The sequence below is a fragment of the Nannospalax galili genome, unplaced genomic scaffold (genome assembly GCF_000622305.1).
Source record: "Nannospalax galili isolate Female #2095 unplaced genomic scaffold, S.galili_v1.0 scaffold218, whole genome shotgun sequence".
In the NCBI taxonomy this organism is placed as follows: Eukaryota; Metazoa; Chordata; class Mammalia; order Rodentia; family Spalacidae; genus Nannospalax; species Nannospalax galili.
Window position 1 is genome coordinate 2084401 of NW_008343207.1, and position 27911 is coordinate 2112311.

The 27911-nt window shown below is 46.4% G+C and overlaps 1 protein-coding gene across 12 annotated transcripts in view; it reads left to right on the plus strand.

Moving 5' to 3' along the window:
* The window catches only part of Pitpnm2 (phosphatidylinositol transfer protein membrane associated 2), a 162546-nt gene that overhangs the window by 116866 nt on the left and 17769 nt on the right, over positions 1-27911 (plus strand). For all 12 annotated transcript variants that reach the window (XM_029566544.1, XM_029566542.1, XM_029566553.1 and 9 more), the window contains 4 exons: positions 8587-8762; positions 19603-19817; positions 20780-20901; positions 22915-23142. In XM_029566544.1, coding sequence (XP_029422404.1) covers positions 8685-8762; positions 19603-19817; positions 20780-20901; positions 22915-23142 — 643 coding nt within the window. In that variant the 5' untranslated portion in view covers positions 8587-8684. The remainder of the gene's footprint in view (positions 1-8586; positions 8763-19602; positions 19818-20779; positions 20902-22914; positions 23143-27911) is intronic.

Here is a 27911-nt window from a genome sequence, read left to right on the forward strand (position 1 = left end):
TTTATTGAATATCAATGCTGATGTAGTGAAATGCTTCTTCTAAGAATGTGGTTATTAAAGAAATAATTTTAAAAAAACACATGCAGTATTTTTTTCTTTTCCTTTCCCCTTGCACTCAGCTCAGCTTTCAGCTTTCATTTCTTTCAACTGTTAAATAATTTCTCTTTGTCTGTGTCCCATGTGCCACTTTAGCAGCACGTACGCTGTTTTTGTCTTTGCTTCCATCCCCCTAACGCACATCAACTTTTAGAGATTTTTTTTTTAAACATTCTATTTTTTTTTAATTTTATGTATATGAGTGTATTGCCTGCATGTATGTGAGTGCACCCGTGTCGTGCAATGCCGCAGAGGTCAGAAGAGAGCTTCAATTTCCCTAGAACTGGAGTTAAGGACGGTTCCTAGCCCCCACGTGGGTGCTGAAAATTGAACCCTGGTCCTCTGCAAGAGCAGTTAGTGCTCTTAACTACTGACCCATCTCTCCAGCTGTAGAAATTTTTATCTACTCAACTTCCTTGAGTCTAGGGAGAACTCTTAAGTCTACTGTCTCTCTGCATTTCTATCTTGCATTGTCTGTTCATTATCTGTCCTCCCTTCATGCACAGGATCTATTCTATGGGTTGCCTTTGGATGATGATTTTTTTTTAACTTTTTTTTTTTTTGGTCTTTTTGAGACAGGGTTCCCTGTAGCTCCAGCTGGCCTGGAACTCATGTAGACCAGGCTGGCCTTGAACTCACAGAGATCCGCCTGCCTCTGCCTCCCAAGTGCTGGGATTAAAGGCGTACGCCACCACACCCGGCCTGGATGATGATTCTTTAGCTACCTTTTGAGGTGTGGAGATAGGGAGAATGATCTGGAATAATCTGCATTTAGGGTATGTTGTTAGGAAGACCTTTCCCCTTATCTTTTGTCTAGGAATTGTATCTCTGTCAGGGTTTATGAAGGCATTGCAGCTCATACCAAAGCTCTGTAGGCCTTGGCCATCTATATTATGATCCATTCCTTGCTGTCTCTTCTGCCTCCTAGGCCTCACTTCACTCTTAGTATCTCCTTTAGCTGGAAACTGGATTTGTCATAGAAAATGTTGACCACCATGATTTCTCCAGTATACCTCTCCCATTCCATCATCTAAAATTGCATCTCTATATGAACTCAGTAATCCACAGTGGCTTTCTTCGTGTCAGTCCTGTGCTGGCTAGCTTTAGTGTCAACTTGACACACCTGGGTTGAGGGAGCCTCAATTGGGGAATTGCTTTTATTGGACTGGCCTGTGGCCATGTCTGAGGGCATCTTCTTGATAAGTGATGTTGGAGGGCCCAGCCCACTGTGGGTGGTGCCACCCCTGGGCAGGTGGGCCTGTGTTGCATAAGAAAGCAGGCTGAGCAGGGGCCAAGGAAGCAAGCCAGTAAGCAGCATTCCTCCATGGCCTGTGCTCCAGCTCCTGCTTCCAGGTTCCTGCCCTGAGTTCCTTCCTTGGGCTCCCTGATGAACTGCGACTTGGGAGATGTAAGCTGAATGAACCCTTTCCTCCCCAAGTTGGTACTGGTCAGAGTGTTTTGTCACAGCAATGAAGAAACAAACTAAGACAAGTCCCAAACCTGAAATTACCCAGATGCTCAAAGGGATACTCTATGGCAACAAGAATGAACAGTTTACAACAGTGATTTGTATGTATCCCACAAACATGTTGATCACAAGACGCCAAACACAAAAGAACCCATGCTATATGCCTCTACATGAAGTCACTCATTCAGTAGGTCAAAGACAGTGAATACTGACAATTCATAAGCTTCAACCTAATATATATAGAAATACCCTGGTTGAAGTGGGGGTTGTAACATTTCAAAAGACATAGGGGAAGTTGGGGGTTGTTTTGTTGTAGTACTGAAGCAGGCCCTGTGCACGTTAAACAAGTGTTCTACTACTGAGCAACACCCCAGCCCCAATATTCTATTTCTTTTTTTCAATTCATGTTGCTCAGAATTAAACCCATGGTCTGTGTACTCCTACTGACCTATATCTTCAACTCCCAGTATTATCCTTTTTTTTAAACAAATAATTTTAATTGAATTTTTGTGAATTTCATACAATATATTTTGATCCTATTTAGACCCCCTTCCCTATCTGCACCCATGTTATAGCACCCCCACTTGATTTCATGAACTCTGTCTTATATGTTAAGGCCTATCAAGCCAAGTTTATGTCCTCAAATATCCTTCAGTGTGTATCCATCCACTGGAGCCTGGTTAACCTGTCTGGTCTCACATCTTTAGAGAAAACCAGCTTTCCCTTTCCCGTAGTTATTGGTTGCCAAGAGTTCCTCAGCTAAGGTTGGGATTTTTACCCACTTACCTACTTCTATGCTAGATTTTTGTTTGACTTGAGCTTGTATGAGTCTTGTGTATGCTATTACCATTGCTGTAAGTTCATATGAGTAACTGCTCAGCTGTCTGTGTCCTTGTGGTCATCAGCCACCTCTGTCCCTTAAAATCTTTCCATCCCCTCTTCCACAGTGATTCCTGAGCCTTGAGTGGCAGAGGTTTGATATAGGAGTCCTATTCGGGAATAAGCACTCTGTAGTCTCTTATTCGCTGCACTTTAGCTGGTTGTTGCTTTCTGAGTTAATTACCATCTGTTGTATGAGGAAACTGGTGAGAGTTGAGAGATTCATTAATACTCCTTTTTCCCCAAGTTCTGCTATGTTCCCTGAGCCTTAGGTGTAGAAGTTGTATATAGATGTATCACTTAGGATTGGGTACCTCACAGACATTTTTTCTCTGCATTTAACCAAATGTAGAAATTTGTAATAGCCTCCATATTTTTATTGCAAAAAAACAAAAAAAACCTTCGATGAGTTGTAAGAGGTACAATATAAATATTGTACCTGTAAATATAAGGATACATATTTGGAATACAGTAAGAAATTATATTAGTCTAGGCATGTGATAAAAATAGATTTTTCTAGCTGGGTGTGGTGGTACATACCTTTAATCCCAGCACTCAGGAGGCAGAGGTGGGTGGATCTCTGTGAGTTTGAGGCCAGTTTGGTCTACATAGTGAGTTCCAGACCAGCTGGAGCTACAGAGAGACCCTGTCTCAATAAGACAAAAGGAAAAAAAGTAGGTTTTTCTCTAGGATCTATGACTTCTTATTGCCCTGTTTATTTGGCTGTTTACAGTACCACACATGAGTTCCCTCCCATTGAGCAGGCCTTAAGTCCAATTAGACAGCTGTTAATTACCCCCAAGATAATTATTTGCTAGGCTGATCATCGTGGTTCATAGACTTTACAGTTGGATGGAATCGGATTAGTTTTCTCTCTTGGCAGATTGCATAGTGTCCTCTGATACTATGGTAGCTAGTCTTTGGGGAGGAGGCTACCAAATCAGTTCCAACTCTATTACTCCAAGTCTGAAGTATGTCCTGTTTTCAACAATAGGGTCTGGAAGGCAATCAAAGGCTGTGGCAATAGCCTGAGTTATGTTGGGAGTCTCTTGTACTACCTTGACCAACAACTCAAAGGGAGGTTTCCCCTACGTGGTACTATGTTTTTTGTTATATAGCCTATACACGTACACTCATTTAGATAGATAGATAGATAGATAGATAGATAGATAGATAGATAGATAGATAGATAATGTGTATTTTTCAGTAGGATTTTGAATTAATACATTTCCATCTGTTTTTTCACACCACCTAAGCATTATTTATATCTCCTCTCTCCTTCCCTGTATAATCCTCCTTCCTCCCTCCCCAGTTAAAGTGTCCCTCCCATTTCCCCCTTGATAACACTTGTCTCTCACTGTTCCCCTCTCCAGAGCTTCTTCTTCCCCTTTATCTCCATGGTCCTTTCCATTTTCCTGGCTCCTGTGGTTACATAAGGATATATAATCACATCTAAGAATTTGGAGCTAAGATCTACAAATGAGAGAAAACATGTTGCTTGTTTTTCTAATTCTGTGTTACTTCACATAGTATGACAGTTTCTAGTTCCATCCATTTACCTGAAAATTTCATGATTTTGTTTTTCTTCACCACTGAGTAGAACTCCATTGTGTAAATGTATCACATTTTCATTATCCATTCATCAGTTGAGGGGCATTTAAGTTGTTTCCATTTCTTAGCAGGCTAGTCGGGAGCTCTCTGGGAGCACCAGCATTCTACTTCATGATGTGGGTGTTAACCATATGGGTGAATTCACTGAAAATTTCTACTTATAATAGATGCATCTTTTTATATAATACTTTAATAAAAAGTAAAATGTGAGCCAGTGAGATAGCTCAGCAGGTGAAGGCACTTGCTGCCATGCTTGACGACCTGAGTTTGAGCTATGGGACCTATATAGTAGAAGGAGGTGACTTCCACAAGTTGTCTTCTGACCTCCACATACACACTGTGGCATACATTTGCCCACATAGGTACACACACACACACATACACACACACACACGTAAAAGCTAAACAAAAACAACTAATCCCTCAGGGTACATCTCTAGCCTTAGAGTTTATCATCCCAATGAGAGGGTAATAGCTGTGACTTTGAGGAGGAATGTTTCCTGAGGATCTGGGTAGCATATATTACCTCTCAGCATACTCCTTCCTTCCATCTCAGATGTCCTGGGATCTGGCTGGAGCTTCACAGTCTGGAGTCTGGGCTGTCAATGACTTCCTCATTTATCAGCTGTGTGACTGCTAGGAGGCTTACAGTGGAGCCAAAACACTTGTACTGGCATCTTTAGAAGGACACCAGGTGCACAGTGTGGGTATGACTAGGAAAAAACAGGCTTGTCATCCTTCTGTATAAGAAAAGGGAAGGGTATGGCCAGACAGGATGTTAAATGTGCTGTCAGTGTGAGCTCCTAGAAAGACTCCAATGTGGCCAGCACTCAGAAGTCACTGGGTCTAGCGCTGGAGATACAGCTCAGTGGTAGAGCACTTGTCCACCATGTGCAAGGCCTAGGGCCTATCTCTAGCACTAGAAAAACAAAGAACTCACTGGGTCCACTTTCTTATTCCCACTCCTCTTCTGGGGATGCCCCAAGAAAGTGCTGAACTCTCAAGGCACACCAAGAAGGAGCTCCAGTGGGCATAGGGTAAGCATAGGCCTTCAGAGGGCAAATGAGTGTAGCCTGACTCCTGATAGTCACTCTTTGTTTGGTGTGTAACTTTTCTTCACACCTCCCCCAAGTTGGAGGGCACTCCTAGAAGTCAATAACAGTATTAGCTCACCCTGCTCTGTCCCCTGCTAGGAACTGACTTTCACAGGCTTGTGCGTGGTTGGGCATAGCTATCCTACCTCTCCAGAACACCACATGGTGGTGCTGGTGACATGTCCATGGGAGGACACTCTGATGATGTACCACAAGTCTGCTTTGTTCATGCTGTCCCTTTGCCTAAAGTGTGTCCTCTCTCTCACTCCCAGCTCTGCCAAGCAGAATCACATGGGTTTCGTGAGTCCAGATCCCCCTTTGTAAAACCTTTCCCAAGTCTCATAGCACCTGGGGCCCCTCCTCTGATCTTACTTTATTCTAGTGACAACTTATAATAATTCTGGAAGTCAGATGGCCTCAGTCATACTTCATATATGGAGAGACTGAGACTCAGCAGCTTTTTCCAGGAATCCAAATAGCTAGGAAATAGAGTGTCAAGTTTTTCAGTCAGATCTCAGAGGGAACTCCAAACACACACCTGTCACATTTTGTCAGTCTTGGAGTTGAGTCCTCTTTGTTGCTGTTGGTCTCTGTGCACCTGGTAGTTAACAGTACTAAGCTATTTGTCCCTTCCATCTGTCTGTGTCTCTGCCCGTCTACCTCCTGTCCTCCATAGAACCTCGTGGGCAGAACACAGTCCCTATTCTTCATCCAGCCTGAGATGGAGTTGCAGCCTCGCCCTTCATTGTCTGATGGTCCTCAGAATGCTCTTTTGCTCTTTTGACTAAGCTTTGCTGCTAACCCAGCTCATTTTGGTAGTGGGAGATACCCAGAAACCTTTGGCTTAATGTCTACACCATATCTCTGTCAGCCTGTACATGGAAGGGTAGACCTCATCCATGTAGTTACAGCTTACCTGGCAGCTTGTCTCACAGAGCCTCTGAAAGCTGAGATGCAAGTTGGTGTCTGCATGCTGGCCCAGGCTCTGAGATTTCATCCCTGGACAATTTGATGGGCCAAGACCTTTAAGGAACATGCTTAATCCAGGCCCATAGGCCCTTTCTTGCCCCTAGTCCATAAGCCTGCAGCCACACGTGGGCCACATTTTCCACCAAGTGGTTAAGATATTGAAAAGGTAGTCAGCTTATACTGCTCAGGGTCTAAAGAACACCTAGAGAATGAGTTTGACATCCATGATCCAGATGATAAAATGTGACTGATACAGGGACAGTGCCTTTACCCCAGTGCAATGAAGAAACACCAGAGACCCCACAGATGTGAATGTAGGTGCCACATGACACTTCTCTGCAAGGACTTCCGTAGATCCTTCCAAGCCAGGCAGTTCTGGGGTTTCATTGAAGAGCCACATGGAAAAGCTTTAGAGTACCCTGGTTTCCCTTTCCCATGTCTACCCCTGATTTCATCCAACTTCTCCCAAGCACAGGTGTCTCTCCCCTTTGTATGTGTAAAGGAGTTTCCATACTCAACTTTCTGAGTTCCATCCTTTTATCCATTTGGAAGTCCAACCAGGTGTCAGATTTAGATTCCTTGCCACTTTGTCTGAACAGGGCTCTTTTTTCCCACCCTCTCATGGGACAAGGTGTAGCCTGAAAACAGAGGGTGGTTCCTTATCTCCTTCATAGCCTTAATTTCAGCTGGACTGGAACAGAGCATGTGGACCTGGATAAGCAGTGTCAGACCTAGACAGATGAGAAAAGAAGTCCACAAGGGCAGCCCCCTGCCTTAGCCTCTTCTACTCAAACCTAAACCCATGTACTGTGATCCTGTTGGTGAGATCTGGTCCTTGATAAACTCAGGGATTCAGGGCTGATCAAGGGACAGACAGGACATTGGGCAGCTATCGCAGACGCTTTGTCCAGCAGCACTTGAACAGGTTGCCTGAGAGAGAAGGTCCCCACATGACCAACACTCCAGGGAGGAGATAAGAGGACAGGAGTTCCCAGGAGGGGAGCCATAGGGGCCCTGTGTCCAGGTAATGTCGCTTCAGTTCACAATGGTCAGAGTTCCCAGGGGTAGCTGGGGTCAGATTGTGTGCAGATCCAAGCCTTGTCTTCTCTGTGGCCAGTGAATGTGGGTGCAGCTTCACAGGATATGTAAGGTAGATGAGCCCTGATTATCAGAAAGAATCTTCATGTAAAGTATAAAGCAACCGAATGTGGGAACTTCGGTTGGGGTCCCATGGGCTTTGGGGTGACGGTCCTACCTGCTGTGATAAAGTAAACAGGATGGAATAAACAGGCACCTTCTTTGGCTGTTTATAGGGCTTTCTCACTAATTGTTGTAAAGGGTTTCTTTCAGCACTATAGCCTGATCTTCCAAGGGTTTTCTTGGTCCCACTTCAGCATCCTCACATGCTGTAGTGCCATGGTAATGTTTATGTGCTTGGTCAGCCTTGGTGCCCTGAATCACCCTTACTGCTTAGCCAATGCCCTGCCCCAGATCACCATGAACCCTGACTGCCATCCCTGGAATGGTCCTGCCCTTCCACTCTCTATCTCAGAAACCTGTATTCAGCTCCCACTTAACAGCAGTGACCCTCCAAAGGCAACTGCCACTACTCGGGAAAGCTAAGATACAATGGGTGTGGGTGATTTCATCTCCTGAGCTCACAGTGTGCCTCCTTCAGGCTTTTGAGTTTGATGGCTTTATGGGCAAATCTTCATCAAATATATTCTTTGTCACCTTGAAAAGAAGTGTCGGGCATAGTGGCATATCTGTCATCCTAGAACTTGGGAGCCTGAGACAGCAGGCTTGTGGATCTGAGGCCAGCCTGGGCTACATAGTGAGCCCCTATATCAAAGAAAAAGAAGTTTGATTTATCTGTTTATCTCTGCTAACTTCAATGTCAACAATAGAACAGGTGCCAGGAAACATATTTTCAGATAGAACTGACACCAAACTTCTAGGACACAAGGGTGCCACCATACCTGGGGTTGTGAACCTTACTGACTGTTCCACACCAAAGGTTCCACCTACTAAGTTTTTATTCACATCTGCTTTGCATCACTTGTTTGTCCCTCTTTCTTTCCCTTGACCAGCCATCGGCCATCTGTTATGCTATATCACAGGGCCTACTAAAATAATATGAGAAAATGAGGGGTGGCAAGCAAGGCAGGAGCACAGTGCCCTTCCTGGGCTTGGGAGCAGGCTGACTCTCCTTCACTTCCCGGAGACTGTTGACATAGAGTTCACACACACAGCCTCTCACTTAGTCCTTCCAGCAGCACTTCAAGATTGCTTAGCAAACAAGGAAACAGGCCAGAGAGGGGAGGAATGAGAGGTCACTCTTGGCTCACCAGTGTTGAGACCAAAATTCTAGCCTCGGATTTAGACCTGGGCTTTCCTCTGCTACCACACCTACCAGCTATTACAGAAAGTGATTTGATTAGCCTATCCTCTCCGTCTCTCTCTCTCAAGGGTCCTCGTTGAATTCTGTCATGGTTATTTAAGGACTCTCGCCTAGAAGTCCCCAGAAACACACAGTTGCCTGTCGTCGGGAAGGTGTGGACTCCAAGATGATCATAAAGGAATATCGAATTCCCCTGCCAATGACTGTGGAAGAGTACCGCATTGCCCAGCTGTACATGATACAGGTGAGTCTAGTGGAACAGCTGTGCAATGTTGAGTCAGGTTGGGTCCCAGCCTGCACTGCTCAGTACCTGCCCATGGATTGCTGATCAGCATCTGCTGCACATCTGGCTTCCGGAAGCATGATGCCAGATACACAGGGATGTGCTGTGGGTTCCTGTGGAATTGTATTATCTCAACACCACTGTATTGCCTGCATCCATAATACTAACACCCTCCTCGCCTTTAGCATACATCACCTCAATGATCAGCTGTTATCTCAAGTTTTAGTTCATGTTCCCATCACAAAGTGCCCTGGCCTGCAGCTTAAACATCAGAGTCTTAAGTATCAGGGACTCTTCCTTACTGCTTTGGAGGCTTCATCCCAGACCAAGGTGTGGCAGAGTGGGTTTCTGATGAGGCTTGTCTTCCTGGGTTGCACATGTCTTCACATTGGAGCAAACAGTGTGCTGCTATTCTTTCTTCTTCTTATAAGTACTTTAATCCTCATGATCCCATCTAAATCTAAGCACTTCCCAAATCTCCAGTCTCTGTAGACTATCATGCTGGGAGTTAGAACTTCTATATAGGAATTAGAGGAGACACATTTGGGCCTAATACCCCATTTAAGATAGGGAGGTGTGAGGCCAGAGAGGTTACTAACTTGTCCAGGTACACACAGCCTGGCTCCCAGGGTCAGACACTAGGCTGGTTTAGTCATAACCCGGAAACACTGCTGGGTTCCGTCCTCAGTGCTTGATCAACTGAGAACACAGGATCCTACCATCTAGGTTGCTTCCAGCCCAGACACCAGACCCTCCCACTTCCCACACTGCTGAAGTACTGGCTAAGGTCCTTGCTCTATAGAACTTTCCATCCCAATTCTCCGGCTAGCATTCTCCCTAGCCAAGCCTGGAGATTTTCCTCCATACTGAGGACTTAGGATCTCTATTCCAATTATGAGGAGTAGAGGCTCTTGGCCTGGCTCTGGCTCCTCTAGGAATATCAGAACCTCTAATCCCTATTACCCAGTGGGGCCTGTATCTGACTGGCCTCTTTCTGTGTAGCTTCCTAGTCATTATGTCACCCTAAGCCCTCATGGGACCAGGGGCAGGCTGCAGCCCACAGGACCTCTACCTCATTTTGGGGTTCTCATGGGCTCTCATCTTTCTAGGGGCCCAGCTGTAGTCTAGTATGAGCTCTATGAAGCCACTATAGTTGAGCAAAACTCCCACAGGGGTGGTGGTGGCTGGGAAGAGAACAGGAAGTGCCCCCAGCCTCTCTGGGAGGGCTGTTTGCTCTGAGCTGCTTCAGAAGCACCACTCAATTTCCTCTTGAACCACTTACCCCTTAATTATTTCTAGAGAGCAGGGAGAGGAAGAGCTTAAATCGGGTCCTAGCTCTGAGCACTCTGGAAATGCTCAGCCTGTTCAAGGACCAGACTCATCTCCTGAGTTATCATTTGTCCTGCTTCTCAGTTCTCACTCTAGTGGTGAGCCTTGGCCATGGCAGGCAACACCCAGTTGCACATGGCCTCCCGAGGTAGACAGCCAAAGTCTGGCAGCACAGACCTTCAACTACTGGGATGCTCCAAAGCATTTCTCAAGCATGGAGTCATTTCTAACTCCAAACACTTGCCATTTCCCAGAAAATGTCCTTATGCTTCTGATCAATATAATTGTGAAGTTACCCATGCTCAGACTTACATCCATTCTACTTGGTCTACTGGACCAGCATGTACAGTGTCTTTTGATGAATTTTGGCCTGTTAAATCTTACAGATCATGAGTGTCCACACCACATGAGTGTCCTTCTCAGCTAAGTCAGTGCAGCCTCTAAGTACTGGTTGTTACCTGTCTCTAGTGCTATGAATTTCCAGGGTCTTTCCTTGTGCTGCTTTTCAGTAAGCTAGTGTGTACACAAGATAGAAAAATGAACCATTCAGATGTTTTCAGGTGAAGCATTTATGGGCCAAGCGCTAGCATGCCCAGAGGGGTGGCTGAGGAGTGTGGTTAGTGTATACACTGATGTGTGTACGTTTGTGTACAAATATGCACACATATAATGTACCTACATGACACATACAATCTTACCCCGGTTCTCATCAACTTGAGAGAGGCTTACAGGGTGAGACACACCTCTCTGCTTGTTCAGTTTATTTGTAACACAAGCCTGTTCATAAACTGCATTGCCCTGGAAAGGATCTCAAAATCAATTTCCTCTTTTATAGATGGAAAAATTGAACCAGAGTTGCAGCTTAGCTCCCCTGGCTCCCAAGTGACCTGTCTGGTCCTGGAAGGCTCTGGGAATTTTGGTGGGGTCAGGGAGAAGCCACTACCAGTCTCAGAGGTGAGGGGAGCCATGGCAGGCAGGGATGTAAGGGACAATGGGAAAGGCCAGGGAAGCCTGCTAATTCAGAACAGGGAGGGAGACAGTGTTCTGAGGAGTCCTCAGTCATGCTCAGAGGACTGCTTTGCTCCTCTTATCATGCAGCCTCCTCCCAGAGGGTCCTGACGGGACTGGGAGAGGGATAGGTAGTACAGCAGAGGCCAGCTCAGGCCACTGGATGTGGGGGCTGGAACCCAGATGCCTGTGTCCTTCCTGTTTCTAAGACACCCTCTCATCACCAGATTTCTATCTTTGGAGGTCCTAATCATCTCATGTGACCAGTAGATCATTTTTGTACCTAGCATTCTCTGCTGTTCTGGGGCCTATGGATGCTTCTTCCTAGCCCCTGCCTGTCTGCTGCTCTGTTCACTCTCTCTGCTCTTACTCTGAGCTTTGTCTTCTGAGCCTATGGATCCAGAGTTCCTGCGGGGGATGGGGGGGGGGGCGCTGTGCCACTGCAAGGTGAACACATGTCATAATCACAGACTGTACCTGGGCATATGCACAGTTCACTGTGCCAGTCATGCCACAATTATACTGTTATGATGATACTGTTATGATGATAAGTTGAACTCACCAGGCTTTCTGTCCCTGCCTGTGTAAAGATTATTTCAGAGGTGAACAAAGCATCTTCAGTGTGTCTGGGGAGACTATGGATGCACCAAATGAAATCCAGGCAGGAGCAGCAAGAGCTGCAAAATGGGAGACAGATCTGAGTTCACCCCAGGCAGATACTCTGGAAGCCTGCATGTTCTGTGCATTTGGAAACAGCTGCATTTCCCTGGAAAGAATAGCAAGGAGGCTGTGCTGGTAGCAGCTGGGACAGGCTATGGAAAAGGAGACCAAGCTGGCGAGTCAGAGTGCCTCCCCTGCCTGAGCAGCATTCCATATACATGGTGTCAAGGCTAGGGGAAATCACTGCACTGCCTGGGCAGTCCCCTAGGAGGTGCTCAGCAAGCCCTTGGAGTGGCCCCTGGACAGCTCTAAGAGCCCCTGCCTATGGGATTTTCTCTCTTGGCAGCCTTCCTTCTTCAGCAGTCCCAGGGTGCTGACCCAGGTCTCCCACACACTGTTTTGAAATGGTATTGACAGGGATGTGGGGATGGCTTCTTGTTTGGGCAGAGCTTAGAATGAGCTGAGGAGAGCTTGCTCTGCTGTTACGTGACTGAACCACGACTATGCCAGGGCATATTGCTCCTTCCATTGCTATGGCCAGTAGAGCCCCCCCTGGAGGGCTGGCTTTCCTAGGGGAAAGCAGGGGACACCAGCTCCAGAGTTCCTGGTGACAGTGGGGATTAGACTTCCACTGATTCCTCTACTAGTCTTTCCCTGAGCATATACATGGAAGTACTGTAATGCTGTGTGGGGTTGCTGCATAGACTGGAGCCCTTGCCACTCCTGAATCCTTGTATGTCCACTCACTAAGTGCCCACAGCCATCCATAACCCTCACCTGATGACCTGCAGAGCTAGTAATGTTCTTCCTCTTTACAAAGGAAGAAGCTCAGAGATGTGGAGAAACTTGTCCAGGAGAGAACAGCTGTCCCAAGGAAGCCAGTCCTTGTCTGGAGATGTGGCTGGGTACCTTTCTGCTTTGGGAGCACTGGGATCTCCCAGTCTGCTAGGTCTCTTATTACCTTCTCTGAAATCATGGCTGTGGGGATTAAAGCAGGATGCCCTCCACTCCCATGTCTGCTACACAGTCATACCCCCACCCCCAGGACTCAAATACTGACATAACTTGAGAGCAGACTATAGACAGTGGGACCAGGGTCATATGGCTATCCCATAAGTCACTACCACCAGGGAATGGCCTATGTGTGTAAGAGACATGAAGACTTCCTCCCCAAAAGGTGAGGGACTCCCCTGTTAGGCAGGGGAGGAATCACCAGGTACAGTGCTGTTTATCTGACAGACAGACTGAAGCCCAATCATAGGAGACCATTTAGAGTGCTTACCCAGCTAGTTGACTAGTCATCTCAACATTCATGTCCATAGAAACTTAAGAGTGTGACCTTGCCTAGCCTTGGGTCCATGTATAAATAATTAATTAAGGATCTTGAGTTAAGAGCATCTTTGATTTAGGACCTGCCCCAGGTTGAATGACTATTGTCCCTATCAGAAGAGAAGGACAGAGCAACCCAGGGAAGAAGCAGATAGGCTGAGATAGGAGGGAGGCAGCCACCCACTGCAATGCTTAGGACTGCTAGGAGCCCACAGAGGCTGGAAAGGTAGAGCAGGTCTCCTCAGAGCCTGTGGTAGGTATGCTGGCTATTGTGGAAGACACCTTGGGAATGGCTCAGGACTAGGTCTGCCTGAGTGGGCAGAGGACTTTTGCACAGCCCCTCACAATGTCCTATGAATCCAGATAAAGGAGCCTTCCCACGTACCCCGGCTATTTTCCCAGCTTTCCCTAACTTTCTGTATCCTGTCTCTACCCTCAGGGACCCCTGTAGATACCCTGACCCCTGTGGCCTGCACATCTCCCCACTGAGTGACCCAGCAGACAAATGTATTAGCCTCTTGGTATTGTACAAAGGACCACACACCAAGTGGCCCCAAACAGTAGAAACTGACTCCAGTTCCCAAGCCCAGAAGCCAGAAATCAAGGTTCAAGTACAGACAGGCCTGTACTTCCTCAGACGGCTCAAGAGGGACAGTGTTTCCTTCCTGGTCTCTTCCAGCTCCTGATGGCTCTAGGCATTTCTTGGTTTGTCTCAGCATTGCTCCAATTATATCTGCAAACACACTGTTTTCAAATAAGGTCACCTGAGACCCTAGTGCACATACATTCTTGAGGAAGACATTTCAGTTCTCTAAACCAGGGACCGGGTAAAGTCTGTTCCATCCCCACTTTGAGTTTGACACAGACCAGAGGGAAGTGGCTTGTCCAGGCTCAGAGGAGTGGGTCACAGAGTTGAGAGTAGAGTTCAATGATGTCTTCAACACATATTTCCCAAACACCTGCCTTAGGCTGTGCAGGCCCTGGACTCTAATGGGCTTAAGGCCCAGCCCTGCCATTTAGAATTGTACAATCCCAGACAAGTCCTTTCTTGGTCTCCATCTTCTACCTGCAAATCTGGGTCACTGTAATACTGTTCCATGCTCCAGGGGGTGAAATGGGAACTAAAGGGAACAAAAGTGCATTCAACGCAACGCAAATACAGAGCTGCTATAAAAGACAAGAGCATAGGTTGTGCACCAGACAATGCCAAGCTAGCCACAATCCAGGGTCTTCCCTTCTTTTTAAAAGATTTAATTAAGCCAGGTGTGGTGATGTGCACCTTTAATCCCAACCCTCAGGAGGCAGAGGCAGGTGAATCTCTGGAGATCCAGGCCAACCTGGTCCACATAGTGACTTCCAGGCAGGCTAGCACTAGGGGGACTCTGACCTAGAACTCACTATATAGACCAGGCTAGCCTTGAATTCATAGAGATCTGCCTGCCTCTGCCTCCCAAGTGCTGGGATTAAAGGCATGTACTACACCTGGCCAGTCCATCTTTCTGAGGGAGAATCAGTCACTCTGGGCCCTAGAGCTGACTTTGGGTACTATTGGGGGTCGTGCTCTTGGGTGAGGACATGTCAGGGAGCATCCATGAATGTGCATACATCTATGCATGTAGATGCGAGCACTTAGGTGGGATACTGTGTGTCCACATTGAGACACACCCGCTGCTCAGGAAGCTGACCAAAGATGGCCCCTTGGCAATGCCATCATGTATCCATGGAAGCAGACACTGGGCTTAAAGTCACCAGTACCTCAAACATGATGTGGTCTATAAAACAGAAAATGTAAAGCTCTGTGAAGGATATTTGTGGCCCAGAGACACTTAGAGGTAACCTAGGTGCATCTGTGTCAGACAGTGTCACCAAGCCCCTTCTCACTCCACATGTTTGGCTTTTCTTTAACCTTGGTGAATACAAGAGGCAAGATTGAGGTTTGTTTGTTTTTATAACAGCTTTATAAGTCACACACTATATGATTCACCCACCTGAAGTATACAGGTCAGTAGTTGTTAGCATAGTCACAGAGCTGTGTAGCCATCATCTTTAGGGTATTTGTATTAGTTATTTTTCTGTTGCTGTGTTAAAAACACTGACCAAAGCAACTTACAGAAGAAAGAGTTTATTTAGCTTACAGTTCCAAGGGGGCAAGGGTCCATCATGGCAGGGAGGCATGGAAGTAGAGACGGCCAGAGCAGAAAGTGAAACACACATCTTCAAGCAGGTACAAGAAGGCGAAAGGAACTGGCAGTCCAGCAAGGCTTAAGAACTCTCAAAGCCCGCCCCAGTGACATACTTCCTCCAACAAGGCCACGCCTCCTATAACTTTCCAAAAAAGTACCACCAAGTGGGGACAAAATGTCCAAATACTTAGAGCCAGTGGGGGACATTCTCACTCAAACCACCACAATATTATAAATATTATCTGTAAATTTGTATCTTAGTTTAATTTCTGGTGCTGTGATAAATACCCTGACAAAAAGCAATTTAGGGGAGAAAGGGTTTATTTTAGCTCACAATTCCAGGTCACAAATCTAACATAGCAGGGAAGTCAAGGAAGCAAGACCTAAAACAGCTGGTCACATCACACCCAGAGTCCAGAGCAGAGAGAATGCATACATGCTTAGAACTCAGCTCACCTTCTCCACTCATACAGTCCAGGACCCAAACCTAAGGAATGCCCACAGTGAGCTGGGTCTTCTCATATCAATTAATATAAGCAAAACTGTCCCCCATAAGACATGCCTACAGGCTGACCTGATGTAGACAGTACCATTGATACTCTTTTTCTAGGTGATTCTATACTGTGTTGAGTTCAAAATTAAAAGTAACCATCACAATGGGTAAATACATTTTCCTATGTTTTAAGAGTGTACCTAGGAGGGCCAGGTGTGATGGTGCATGCCTTTAGTCCCAGCACTTGTGAGGCAGAAGCAGGTGGATCTCTGTGAGTTCAAGGCCAGCCTGGTCTACATAGTGAGTTCCAGGCTAGCTGGGGCTACTGGAAGACCCTGTCTCAAAAAAGTGTACCTAGGAGTAGAATTTCTGGTTCATATAGTAACTCAAGTGTGAAAATTGTTACCCTGAAAAGGAACCCCCTCAGGGGCTGAAGAGATGGCTCAGCAGTTAAGAGTACTGACTGTTCAAATTCCAGCACCCTTATGGCAGATAAAAACCATCTATTAACTCCAGTTCCAGGGTATCCATCGCTTTCTTCTGGCTTCCATGGGCACTGTACAACACAGTTGCACTTATATACATGCAGTCATAAAATAAAAACAAATTTTATAAAAAGAATCCTCTCTTGATCTGCCCACACTCCAGCCCCTGGCAGCTGCCAGTTGGCTTTTGACTTCTAGGTTTGCCTCTTCTGGATGTTTCCACTAATGGGCTCATACAATATGTGGCCTTTTGTATCTGATTTCTGTCATTTAACATGTTTTCTGACTTCATCCACATTTTAGCAAGTATGAGTGTTTTATCTCGCTTTATGACTGAATCTTACTCCACTGTATAATACCACATTTGCTTTTCCATTCATCTGCTGTCAGACATTTGGATTATTTCTGCCTTTTGGTCATTGTGTATAAGTATCATCTAGAAGGTTGTAAGTTTGTTTTTCTTTGAGTGTGTGTGCCTAGTTGTAGAATTGCTGGTTTGTGTGGTAACTCTATGTTTAACTTTTTGAGGAACTGTTACACTCTTTTCCCCTGTGTACCATTTTAAGGTCCCCTCAGCAATGCATGAAGGTTCTAGATTCTCCATGTCAACATTTTCTGTTGTCTTTCTAACCATCCTTGTGGGTATGAAGTGGTATCTCTCTGTAGTTTGGGTGTATATTTTTAACAACTTGTGATGTTGAGCACTCTTCACATGTTCATTGGCCATTTTGTCCATCTGCAGTGACATGGCTGTTCAAGCCTTTCACTGTTTTTGAAGTGTTATTTGTCTCTTTGTTGTTGAGTTATAGGCATTCTTTGTATATTTTGAATACAAATTGCAGGTATCAGATCTTACTGACAATTTTTCTTTCATCATGCTGGCTCTTTTAACTTTTTTTCTAATGTTCTTCAGAGCATGAATTATTAATTTTAATCAAGTCCAGGTAATCTGTCTTTTGTAATTTATGTTTTTGGTATCATGATTATAAACAGTTGTCTAATCCAAGGTCATAAAAACTTATGCCTGCATTTTTCTTCTAGAGTTTTATCATTTTAGCTCTTATATCAAGGGAATGTGTTTTTAATGAGCTGTCAACAGCAGCCAGTGAGAAAGTCATGTCCTTTGGGGAGTTCATGGCCCTGTGTGATGAAGGGACTCCTGCCAAAATCTCTGCTGCCTCCTCAGCTTCTCTTTTGCTCTGGCTGGGTGGGCTCATGCTTGATTCCTGTCCCTAACCTCTGTTATTCTGTAAATACCAAATGTCTTCCCAGTAAGTCTCTGTCTCTCTCTACTTTTCATCTCTATGGATTCTCCTACTTGGGATAGTTCATATAAATGGAATCACACTGTATGGTCTTTTGTGAGTAGCTTCTTTCACTTATATAATTTTTTCCAGGCTCATCTATATTATAACATGTTTTAACACTTCATTTGTTTTGGGGGTTGTTTTTTTTGTTGTTGTTGTTGTTGTTGTTTTTAAGGCAGAGTCTTCCTGTAGTCCCAGCTGGCCTGGAACTCACTATGCAGACCAGAATGGCCTTGAAGTCACAGAGATCCACCTGCCTCTGCCTCCCAAGTGCTGGGATTAAAGGCATGCTTCACTACGCCTTTGGTCTTTTTAAGACAGGGTCTTCCTGTAGCCCCAGATGGCTTGGAACTCACTATGTATACTAAGTTGGTCTCCATCTCACAGATATCCGCCTGCCTTTGCCTTCCAATGCTAGGACTAATGATGTACTTCATTCCTTTTTAAGATCTAATAGTGGGGCTGGAGAGATGGCTCAGCAGTTAAGAGCACTGACTCCTCTTGCAGAGGACCCGAGTTCGATTCCCAGTACCCACATGGCAGCTAACAACTGTCTGTAACTTCAGTTCCAGGGGATCTGATGCCTTCTTCTAACCTTCTTGGGCATTGCATGGCACAGGTGCACTTGCACACATGCAAGAAATACACTAATACACATAAAAAATATAAATAGCTGGGCATGATGGCACATGCCTTTAATCCCAGCACTCGGGAGGCAGAGGCAGGCGGATCTCTGTGAGTTCAAGGCCAGCCTGGTCTACATAGTAAGTTCCAGGACAGCTGGGGCTACAGGGAGACCCTGTCTCAAAAAGACCAAAAATAAATAAATAAATAAATATAAAATACATTTTTAAGTCACTAAAATTTTACTGGAGATTGCATTGGACCTATAGGTTTCTTTGGAGATTGTTATCTTAACATTAAATCTTCCAACCTATGAAGAAGATTAAAGGTTTTTCTGGTTGTTTAGGTCACTTATTCTTTTCCGTTTTATGGTTTCTCAGTGCACACATTTTTCCTGTGTCTGGTTAAATGTGCTCCTATTTGTTCTTGTAAATCTACCTGGTCTCCTTTTTGTGATATTCAGCTTTTGTATTGATTCTGTGTCCTGCAGCTTTGTGGAATTCATTTGTTAAATCTGAGAAAGTTGATGGAAATTCTTTACAGTTTTTTTTTTTTTTTTTAGGTCTTTTTGAGACAGGGTCTCCCTGTTTGCCCCAGCTGTCCTGGAACTTACTATGTAGACCAGGCTGGCCTTGAGCTCACAGAGATCCACCTGCCTCTGCCTCCCGAGTGCTGGGATTAAAGGCATGCGCCACCATGCCCGGTTTTTCACAGTTTTTATGTAAAGAGTATGTCCTCCTCAAATAGAGATAGTTTTTCCAGTGTGGATACCTCTTATTATTTCTTTTCCTTGCTTAATTATTGTGTCTGAAATGACCAACACAAAACTGAATAGAAACAAGAAAGTAGGCATCCAAGGCTGGCATGGTGGCACATGCTTGTAATGCCAGCTCCTAGGAGGCTGAGTCAGAACTGCAAATTTAAGGCCAATCTGGGCTACATTGCAAGACCCTGTCTCGAAAATAAAAAAGGAGAAGGAGAGAGGGAGGAAAGGATGGAGGAAGGAAAGCAAAAATGAAAGGGAAGGGAGGAAAGATAAAAAAGAAAGAAGCAAGAAAAGAAACAGGAAAGGAGATGGGGGGGGATTCCTGTCTAATTCTTGACCTTGGGAACACTCAGTTATGAGAAAGACAGGAGTCAGAACAGACAGTTTGTATGTGCAATACTTGGACTTGAAGAAGAAACCCAGGGCCCTTTCAGCCTCCAGCCAGAAGCTTGGGGCGCACTGAGCAATAGTCTAGAATTGGGGGTGGGGGTGAGGATCCTGAAATGACATAGGAAGAGCCATCCTTAAGGCTAAAGACTCTTTTCTGCTCTCATCCCCTAAGCCCCTTCTCATGTACAGAGTACTCTGACCACACATCACAGTGCTTTTTCCCACAGAAGAAAAGCCGCAATGAGACCTATGGAGAAGGCAGCGGTGTGGAGATCCTGGAAAACCGACCCTATACAGATGGTCCTGGCGGCTCTGGGCAGTACACACACAAGGTGTACCATGTGGGCATGCACATCCCTGGCTGGTTTCGCTCCATCTTGCCCAAAGCAGCCTTGCGGGTAGTGGAGGAGTCTTGGAACGCCTACCCCTACACCCGAACCAGGTGTGCCTGCCTCTGCCTCCTACTTGTCATGCCACCTGTGGGAAGAACCCTGTAACATATATCCAGGTCTCCCTTGGCAGCCTCAACCCCTGTACCCCCCAAAGCACCAAACTCTGTCTCACATATGTCCCCTAAAGATATGCAGGTATTCATATTCAAGAAAGGGAAGTATGCCCCTGGATGCCTCCCAGACTACCCAGGTTCAGAGTCTACAAAGGCAGGGATTGAGCAAGGGCTACCATCTTGGGAAAGTTCAGGGAATGCACACTTTCTAAGTTTCCCTGAGCAGGGACAGGGAGCCTACTGAGAAGTATGAACTGAAGGTAGACCAGATGTCCCAAGGTCCCTTCCACCTAAGAGACCCTGAGCTTCTATGGCAGTGTTTTACACATCCCATGCTGAGCAGGGTTTCCCTTGTAACCCCAGGGCAGAGGATCTTCTCTTCACTCTTTGCCCTTCAGTGCTAGCTCTTGCTGGGCAGGCATGTTCTCCTCCAGTCTCCTAGGGCTTCCTTCCCCCATACCTAGGGAATGTTGGGAACTAGCTGAGGATCTCAGAGAGCTCTTCTCCATCCCAAAGAGGAACTATTCCCCTGTTGCCAGAACTGGCTCCTTACAGGTAGGGTGACATGTGCCAGGAGTACCTGGCCCAGATCCACTGACTCCACAGTACTCTGCTCTCGTAGCTGTGCCCACATTGCTACCACACCACATTCACATGGACACCAGCTGTGGGGCTTCTAGAAACTGCCAAGAAAGTTTGACTGCTTTCATCCCTGTCACTTCTCTTTTCCCTAAACTGGCTTGGCTGTTGGGGACCAGGTAACAGTATAGGAAATAGACATTGCTGTTACATCTTAGCCAACCCCATTCTGTCCACTTTGCTTCAACCCAGTGTGATCCAACAGGCTGCTAACTAACTGCAGACCAGAGCTCAGTCCCAATGAATGTTCTTTTCCTCAGGTTCACCTGCCCTTTTGTGGAGAAGTTCTCCATCGACATCGAAACCTTTTATAAGACTGATGCTGGGGAAAACACTGATGTGTTCAGCCTGTCACCTGTGGAAAAGAACCAGCTGATGACAGGTGAACAGGAGGGCTGGCATCCTACTCACAGCATTCCTACTCTCAGACCCCTCTGGTCCTGCCCCTCTGCCCCTGGCCTCTCCCAACCCTGAGGTCAGGTTGGATTCCCAGCTTGTATGTGGAGCCCAGAGTGAGGCAGGACAGGCTTCCATGTCCTCAATATGCACCCCAAGTTCATGGGCTTTTTGCTCTTTAGAGGCAATTTGTGCTCTTAGGGTGCTGACTGGCTAAGAGATACTTGTGAATACTGGTGGGCAGAGTGGGCTGGCCCCATAACGGGGCCTGTGGCCTGGGGTGATGGGTTGGTTATCTCTGCTGCCTTGCCCTCTAGCTGATGTTGTCATGCAGGAAACAGGCCCCATTTGTTAAACCTTCTAAAGAGAGGTGAGAGATAAGTATTTTCATGGGAAATCTCCCAATTCCTAAAGATTGTCAACTAATTAAAATCTTGGTAAGTAAACTTATACTTGTCAAGTAGAATACACCTGAGGGTCTAATGCAGCTCTGAAGTCTCCTCTAATCCAGAAAGGCTTCCTGTAGGTCAGCCTGGCCATGTCCCTCCCAGGGTAAGCTCTGGGCATAGGTCTGTTTGCTCAGGGTACTATTCATGAGCCTGGTCTGGTGAGCAATGGCCAGTGCCTCCTGGCTCTCCTTCACCACCACAAAAGTTCCCTCTCCCCAGACACACATCACCCAGACAGGTGCCTCCTCACCCAGCCAGGCAGCCCCTCTCCCAGATAGGCAGCCCGGTGGTTCCCCAAGCCCCCACCTCAGCTCAGCACCAATGCTGCATGGGACACTCCTGGCCTCAAAATTCTAGTCCTCTGACCAAAATGTCACCCTGTTCTGAGAAGCTTTTTACGACTTTCTTTTCTGTCCCTCCCTACCCCCTATTTCCCATGGAAATTCCCCTCCCTGTGTCTCCTTGGCTCACTGGTCCATTTACCTGGTTTCTGAGAGATAGGATGCACATGGACCTTGGGTTTGTCAAGTTGACTTCAAAAAAAGCAACAAGAACCAGGCCAGGTAGTACAGGCCATTATCAAAGCTCCTTGAAGGCTAAGATGGGAGGACCACAAGTTCAGGGCCAGCCAGCACAACTTAGTAAGAACTTCCTTGTCTAAAAATAAAAGTAAAGCTGGGTATGGTGGCACCGGCCTTTAATCCCAGCACTTGGGAGGTAGAGGCAGGTGGATCTCTGGGAGTTCAAGGCCAACCTTGTCTGCATAGTGGGTTCCAGGCCAGCTGGGGCTACAGGGAGACCCTGTTTCAAAAAGACAAAAAACAGACCCCCAAAAAAAGTAAAAGTAAGGTTGGGGATATAGCTCAATGTATCTCAGATGTATACATCTGATAGAGCTCAGACAAGTAGAGCACTTATCTAGTACGTGTGAGGCCCTACATTTAGTTCCCAGTAACATTTACACAAAGGCAACAGGAAGGGCTTAAGGATGGTAGTCAGGGAGTCACCAGGAGCATCATCCTGAAATCCACATACAACATCCCTCCTACATGATGAGGCCCAAGCCCTCTGTCTTAGTTTGTTTCTCCATTGCTGTGACAAAACACTCTGACCAATACCAACTTGGGGAGGAAAGGGTTTATTCAGCTTACATCTCCCAGGTCGCAGTTCATCAGGGAGCCCAAGGTAGGAACTCAGGGCAGGAACCTGGAAGCAGGAGCTGGAGCACAGGCCATGGAGGAATGCTGCTTACTGGCTTCTCTCCTGGCCCCTGCTCAACTTGCTTTCTTATACAAGAGAGGCCCACCTGCCCAGAGGTGGCACCACCCACAATGCGCTGGGCCCTCCCACATCACACAACAATCAAGAAGATGCCTCACAGACATGGCCACAGGCCAGTCCAATGAAGGCAATTCCCCAATTGAGGCGCCCTCAACCCAGGTGTGTCAAGTTGACATTAAAGCAATCCAGCACACCCTCCAAAGACTTAAGGTCTAGAAAGGGTGGGTAGAGGTTGGACAGATGAAGCCACTCATGGGGTGTCCCCACAGATATCATCGACATTGTCAAGGATCCTGTGCCCCCCAATGAGTATAGGACAGAAGAAGACCCCAAGCTGTTCCAGTCAGTCAAGACTCATCGGGGGCCCTTGTCTGACAACTGGATTGAGGAGTACAAGAAGCAGCTCCTTCCCATTATGTGTGCCTACAAGCTCTGCAAGGTGGAGTTTCGCTACTGGGGCATGCAGTCCAAGATAGAGAGGTTCATCCATGATACAGGTAAGCATTCCCTGGAGTGGAGAAGCTCCTACCTGTCTGCCTCCATTATCTATGTGCTATGATTATATGCTTCCAATTTACTCCTCAAAGGTGGCCCCAAAGCCTGTGCCCATCTTCTCTCCCCTCTGGTCTGTCTTGGCCCTCTACAACTGTGCCTGTTGTCTATGCAGATGCCCAGACATGCCTGACCTGGGTGGTGTCTGATAGCATGTAGTCTACACTCCTGTTACACCAGCAGCTCCTGTGGAAAGCCCCACTTTCTGCCCACTGGACTTCTGGTTCTCAGGCTTTTCTTTCCTCTACTTTAAGAGGCCCAAGCCCCAGCAGGCCTTAGCTCTACCTTTTCACACAGACTGGAAGTTCCAGTTGGCAGAGTGGTTCAGACACAGTGCACTTCATACCTATATGGCCTGCCCAGAGCAGGTTCCCAGGAAACAAGTGGACCAACAGATGCCTGGGACTCCCAGCCAAGGAATGCTGCCTAGGGTTCTTCCCCTCACCCTTCCCTTAGAGCCCTTAGCCCCAGATTCCCATATCATATATGATTGATACTATCATCTGGTCCCAGTCCCATGCCCATAACCCCATAGAAACACCTAGGCAGATGCCTCTCAATACCACTAACAAAAGAGGCTTAGTGTTTTAGACACAGAGCCATGCTGTTGATAATATTCTCTACCCTTGTCACATTGGTTCATGATAACCCACGAATGTTAGAGTTGTTTACAGAGGAGGAAACAGAGCCTACACAGAGGCTGAGCCCAGAACAGATATTTTCTGTGGTGTGGAGGTGTCATCAGACAACCCCATACAGTATGAGTGCCAGAGACCACGTGGACAGTGTCCCTGCCCACAGCAGAGCTCTGGGGTCTGAGGAGGTAGGCCTCCCACCTGGAAAAGTAGAGATGCTCTATGCAGTGACCTTGATGGCGTAGGACAGTGTCACCAGCTTCACCCTCAAGGGTAGTATCTCAGATGTACCATCCCTTGCTCCTTTTCCAGAAGGCTATTACAGGGCTCATGATAGGGGTCAGTAGAGGTGACAGAAGAATGGAACACATCCCCCAAGTCTGTCTGTCTAACTCTATGAGAGCTGAGATTGGCCCAACCAGTGTCCCCATTACCCACAGCCCTTATTCTGAGGCCCCTGGCCTGGAGGACAGTGTCATAGAGCCAGCCTGGGTATCAGTCAGGCCTGCCCACCAGTTGTGTTTGCCCTTCCTGTTTGTAGTGCCCACCTTCCAAAATTGAAGCATAGGTTTCACTTCAGAGCAGTAAGACATAAGGACTAGGGGGGACTTGGGAAAGGGGGTTGCCCTGGCCCTTTCCCTTCTCCATCATCTTGCTGACTTATCCCACCCACCCTCTCCTGGAGGCCTCGCTGTGCTCTGTTTAGCATGGCCCACATACATAGCCTTTGGCTGGGACTTCTGGCCCTAGAAACAGTAGTTTCCCAGACTCTTTGGGCCCTATGCCCTCCTTGTCCCCAGGTAACCACTGAGTTCCTGGCCAAACCCAGACTCCTTAGCTCCCTAAAAGTCAGCACTTTCCTTAGAGAGAAAGATAGGGATAAAGTTGGTGAGACAACTGTGGCATGCAGTCCTCGCTCTGCCATAGCAGTCGTCCCTTACCTCTCTAAGCCTCTCTTTCCTTATCTGTGAAGCAGGTATAATTGTGCCAGTCCTGCAGGGCTGCTATAGGGTGGATCTTGGAATGCAGAGCTTAAGATGGACATGACACAACCCTGTCTGAGCGCTGTGAGCATCAGTGTTCTCACAGGAATAATTAGTGAATCTGCGTGAGCCGGGTCCAGGTAGTCTTAGAGAAAGAACTCCCAATCTTAGCTGTCCTATTTGTGACTGACCCCAGGTACAGTGTCCCAACCCTTCCAGGTACCCCAAGAGGAGGCCTTCCTCTGTTTGGTTTAGAGCAGACTGTGAGGTCAGCAGACAGGCCCAGAAAAGGAAACTGAGGCTCATCAATGCAGTGTCCAAGGCCAGCCCTGAAGTGTGGGCAAATACAATCAGCCCTTGCTGAAGGAGGGTACCATCACATGCCAAGGGTGAGCAGTAGTTTCCACAGATGGACCTCTCAGAAAGTATAGTTCAGGAAAGGAGGCACAGGGCATCAGAAGGGAAAGAGGGAGAAGCCCTGGGAGATCAGCTGAGGACACACCAGATCTCAGCTTCTTGGAAGGCCACTCAGTGTTCTCTGGGGAAGTGGAGTATGTATACCCTGAGAGCCAGCCAACACTCCTCCAAAGTATGTTCACTAGATAAACTCATGTACATTCTATAATGTTCAGGCACAAAATAGAAAAATGGAAGCCAAAGACCCATTGGTAGGAAAAGAACTAAAATGTAGTGTTTCAAACACATAAACACTGTGCCACAGCAAACCCAGCACCTAGAACCACATGGGAGTGTAGACAGAATGGAACTTGCCCAGAGAGGCAAGCAACAGAAAACACATAAGACACATATATGTAAATCTGAACAGCAACCAGACCATCCCAACACACTGTGTAGAAAACATGTCTTCACACTAAAACCTGAAACAAAGCAAGTCACAAACACAAAATCCAGGATTGATACTTCCAGGGAGGGGTCTGAGGTAGAGAGGAATGTTTGAGGGGCTTCTGTCACTGAGGACCCTCTCTTCCTTTGCTGGGCGGGCATTGATGTTTTATTTCCTTTTATGCTTTTAAAGCAGCTTTATTGAGGCATAATTTATATACCATCATTGCCCATGTGAGAGAGAAGTTAGGTCAGTTTTAAGACATGTATTCAGATGTGTACCAAGCTTCAGAGCATCTCATCACCCCAGAGGGTGCTTTTTATTTATACTCAGTCATCTCTATTCCCCTCTAGCCAAGAACACCCCAAATTGCTTTCTGTCTCTGTAGTTCCTTTGTGTGTGTGTGTATGTGTGTTCATGTGATGGAGGTGCACGTGAGGCGGCCAGAGGTAGACATCAAATGTCTTCCTACATCACTCCATATGTTATTTTTTTTATGTGTATGAGTGTATTGTCTGCATGTATGTGAGTGCATCTGTGTCATGCAGTGCCATGGAGGTCAAAAGAGGGCTTCGGATTTCCCTGGAACTGGAGTTAAGGATGGTTTGTAGCTGCCATGTGGGTACTGGGAATTGAACCTGGGTCCTCTGCAAGAGCAGTCAGTGCTCTTAATTGCTAAGCCATCTCTCCAGCCCCATACATTATTTTTTAAGACAGAATCTCTCACTGAACCTGGAGTTTGCTGATTCAACTAGACTGGCTTGCCAGTAAGTCACAGGGATCCTCCTGTCTCTGCCTTACCAGCGCTGGGATTACAGACATGTACCACCACTATACCCGGCTTTTACGTGGGTTCTGGAGGATCACTCAGATCCTTATGCTTGCATAGCAAGCACTTTGCAAACTAAACCATCTCCCCAACTCCTTGTCCTTTCCCCCTCCTTCTTCTTTCTTCGTCTTGTTTGAAACTGGGTCTTACTTTGTAGCCCTGTCTGGCCTGGAACTTACTCTACACACCATGCAGACTGGCCTTGAACTCACAGAGATCTACCTGCCTCTGCCTCCAGAATGCTAGAATTAAAGTTATGAGCCACCATACCCAGCTATTTTATTATGCTTTATACCTTAAAAGATATATCACTATATGTTATTTTATATGTATAATAGATTCTTATCTACCTCATATATATTTTCTTAAAAGCATTTTTAGTTTTTTTTGTGGTACCAAGAATCAAACTCAGAGCCTCATACATTAGACAAGTGTTCTTCCAACCATCAACTAAGTTATATCCCCACTCTATAGATGCTTTGTTGTTTTGGGGTCTGTTTTGATTTAACCTTTTTTCATATTTATTTATTTTGTGTATGTATATGTGTATGTGTGTATGAGTACCCAAGTGCCACTGTGCCCATCCATGTCAGGGGACTACTTGAGAGACTCCGTTCTCTTTCCACCATGTGGGTTCTGAGGACTGAACTCTGGTTGTCAAGCTTGGCAGCAAATGCCTTTACCTACTGGCCCACTTTATTAGTCAATTTTTGTTCTTTTGAGACAGGGTCTCATGTGGCTCAGGCTGGGACTGGCCTCCAACTCAGTTTTAGCCAAGGATGAATTTGTAATATTTTTTTAAACCAGGCTAGCCTCGAACTCACAGAGATCCTCCTGCCTCTGCCTCCTGAGGGCTGGGAATAAAGGTATGTGCCACCATACCTGGCAGGATGAATTTATAATCTTGAACTCCTGCCTCCACCTCCCAGGTGCTGGGATTACCTGAATTTACCACTGCATTCAGCTCTCTTTTTGAGACAAGGTCTCCCTGTAGCCCCATCTGGCCTGGAACTCACTATGTAGACCAGGCTGGCCTCGAACTCACAGAGATCCCAGAGTTTTGGGATTAAAGATGTGTGCCACCACACCCGGCTTGTTTTGTTTTTTTAAATAAAGAAAGAAGGGGGGTAGGTTGGAGAGATGACTCAGTGGTTAAGAGCACTGGCTGCTTTTGCAGAGACTGCTCTTGCAGAGTACCTGGGTTCAGTTCCCAGCACCCACGTGGCAGCTAACAACCATCTGTAACTCCAGTTCCAGGGGATCTGATGCCCTCTTCTGACCTTCTTGGGCATTGCACAACATGAGTACACTTACATGCATGAAGGCAATACACTCATACACATAAAATAAAAATAATAAATAAAAGAAAGAATGGGGCTGGGGAGATGCCTCATTTGGTAAAGTGCTTGCCACATATACAGGA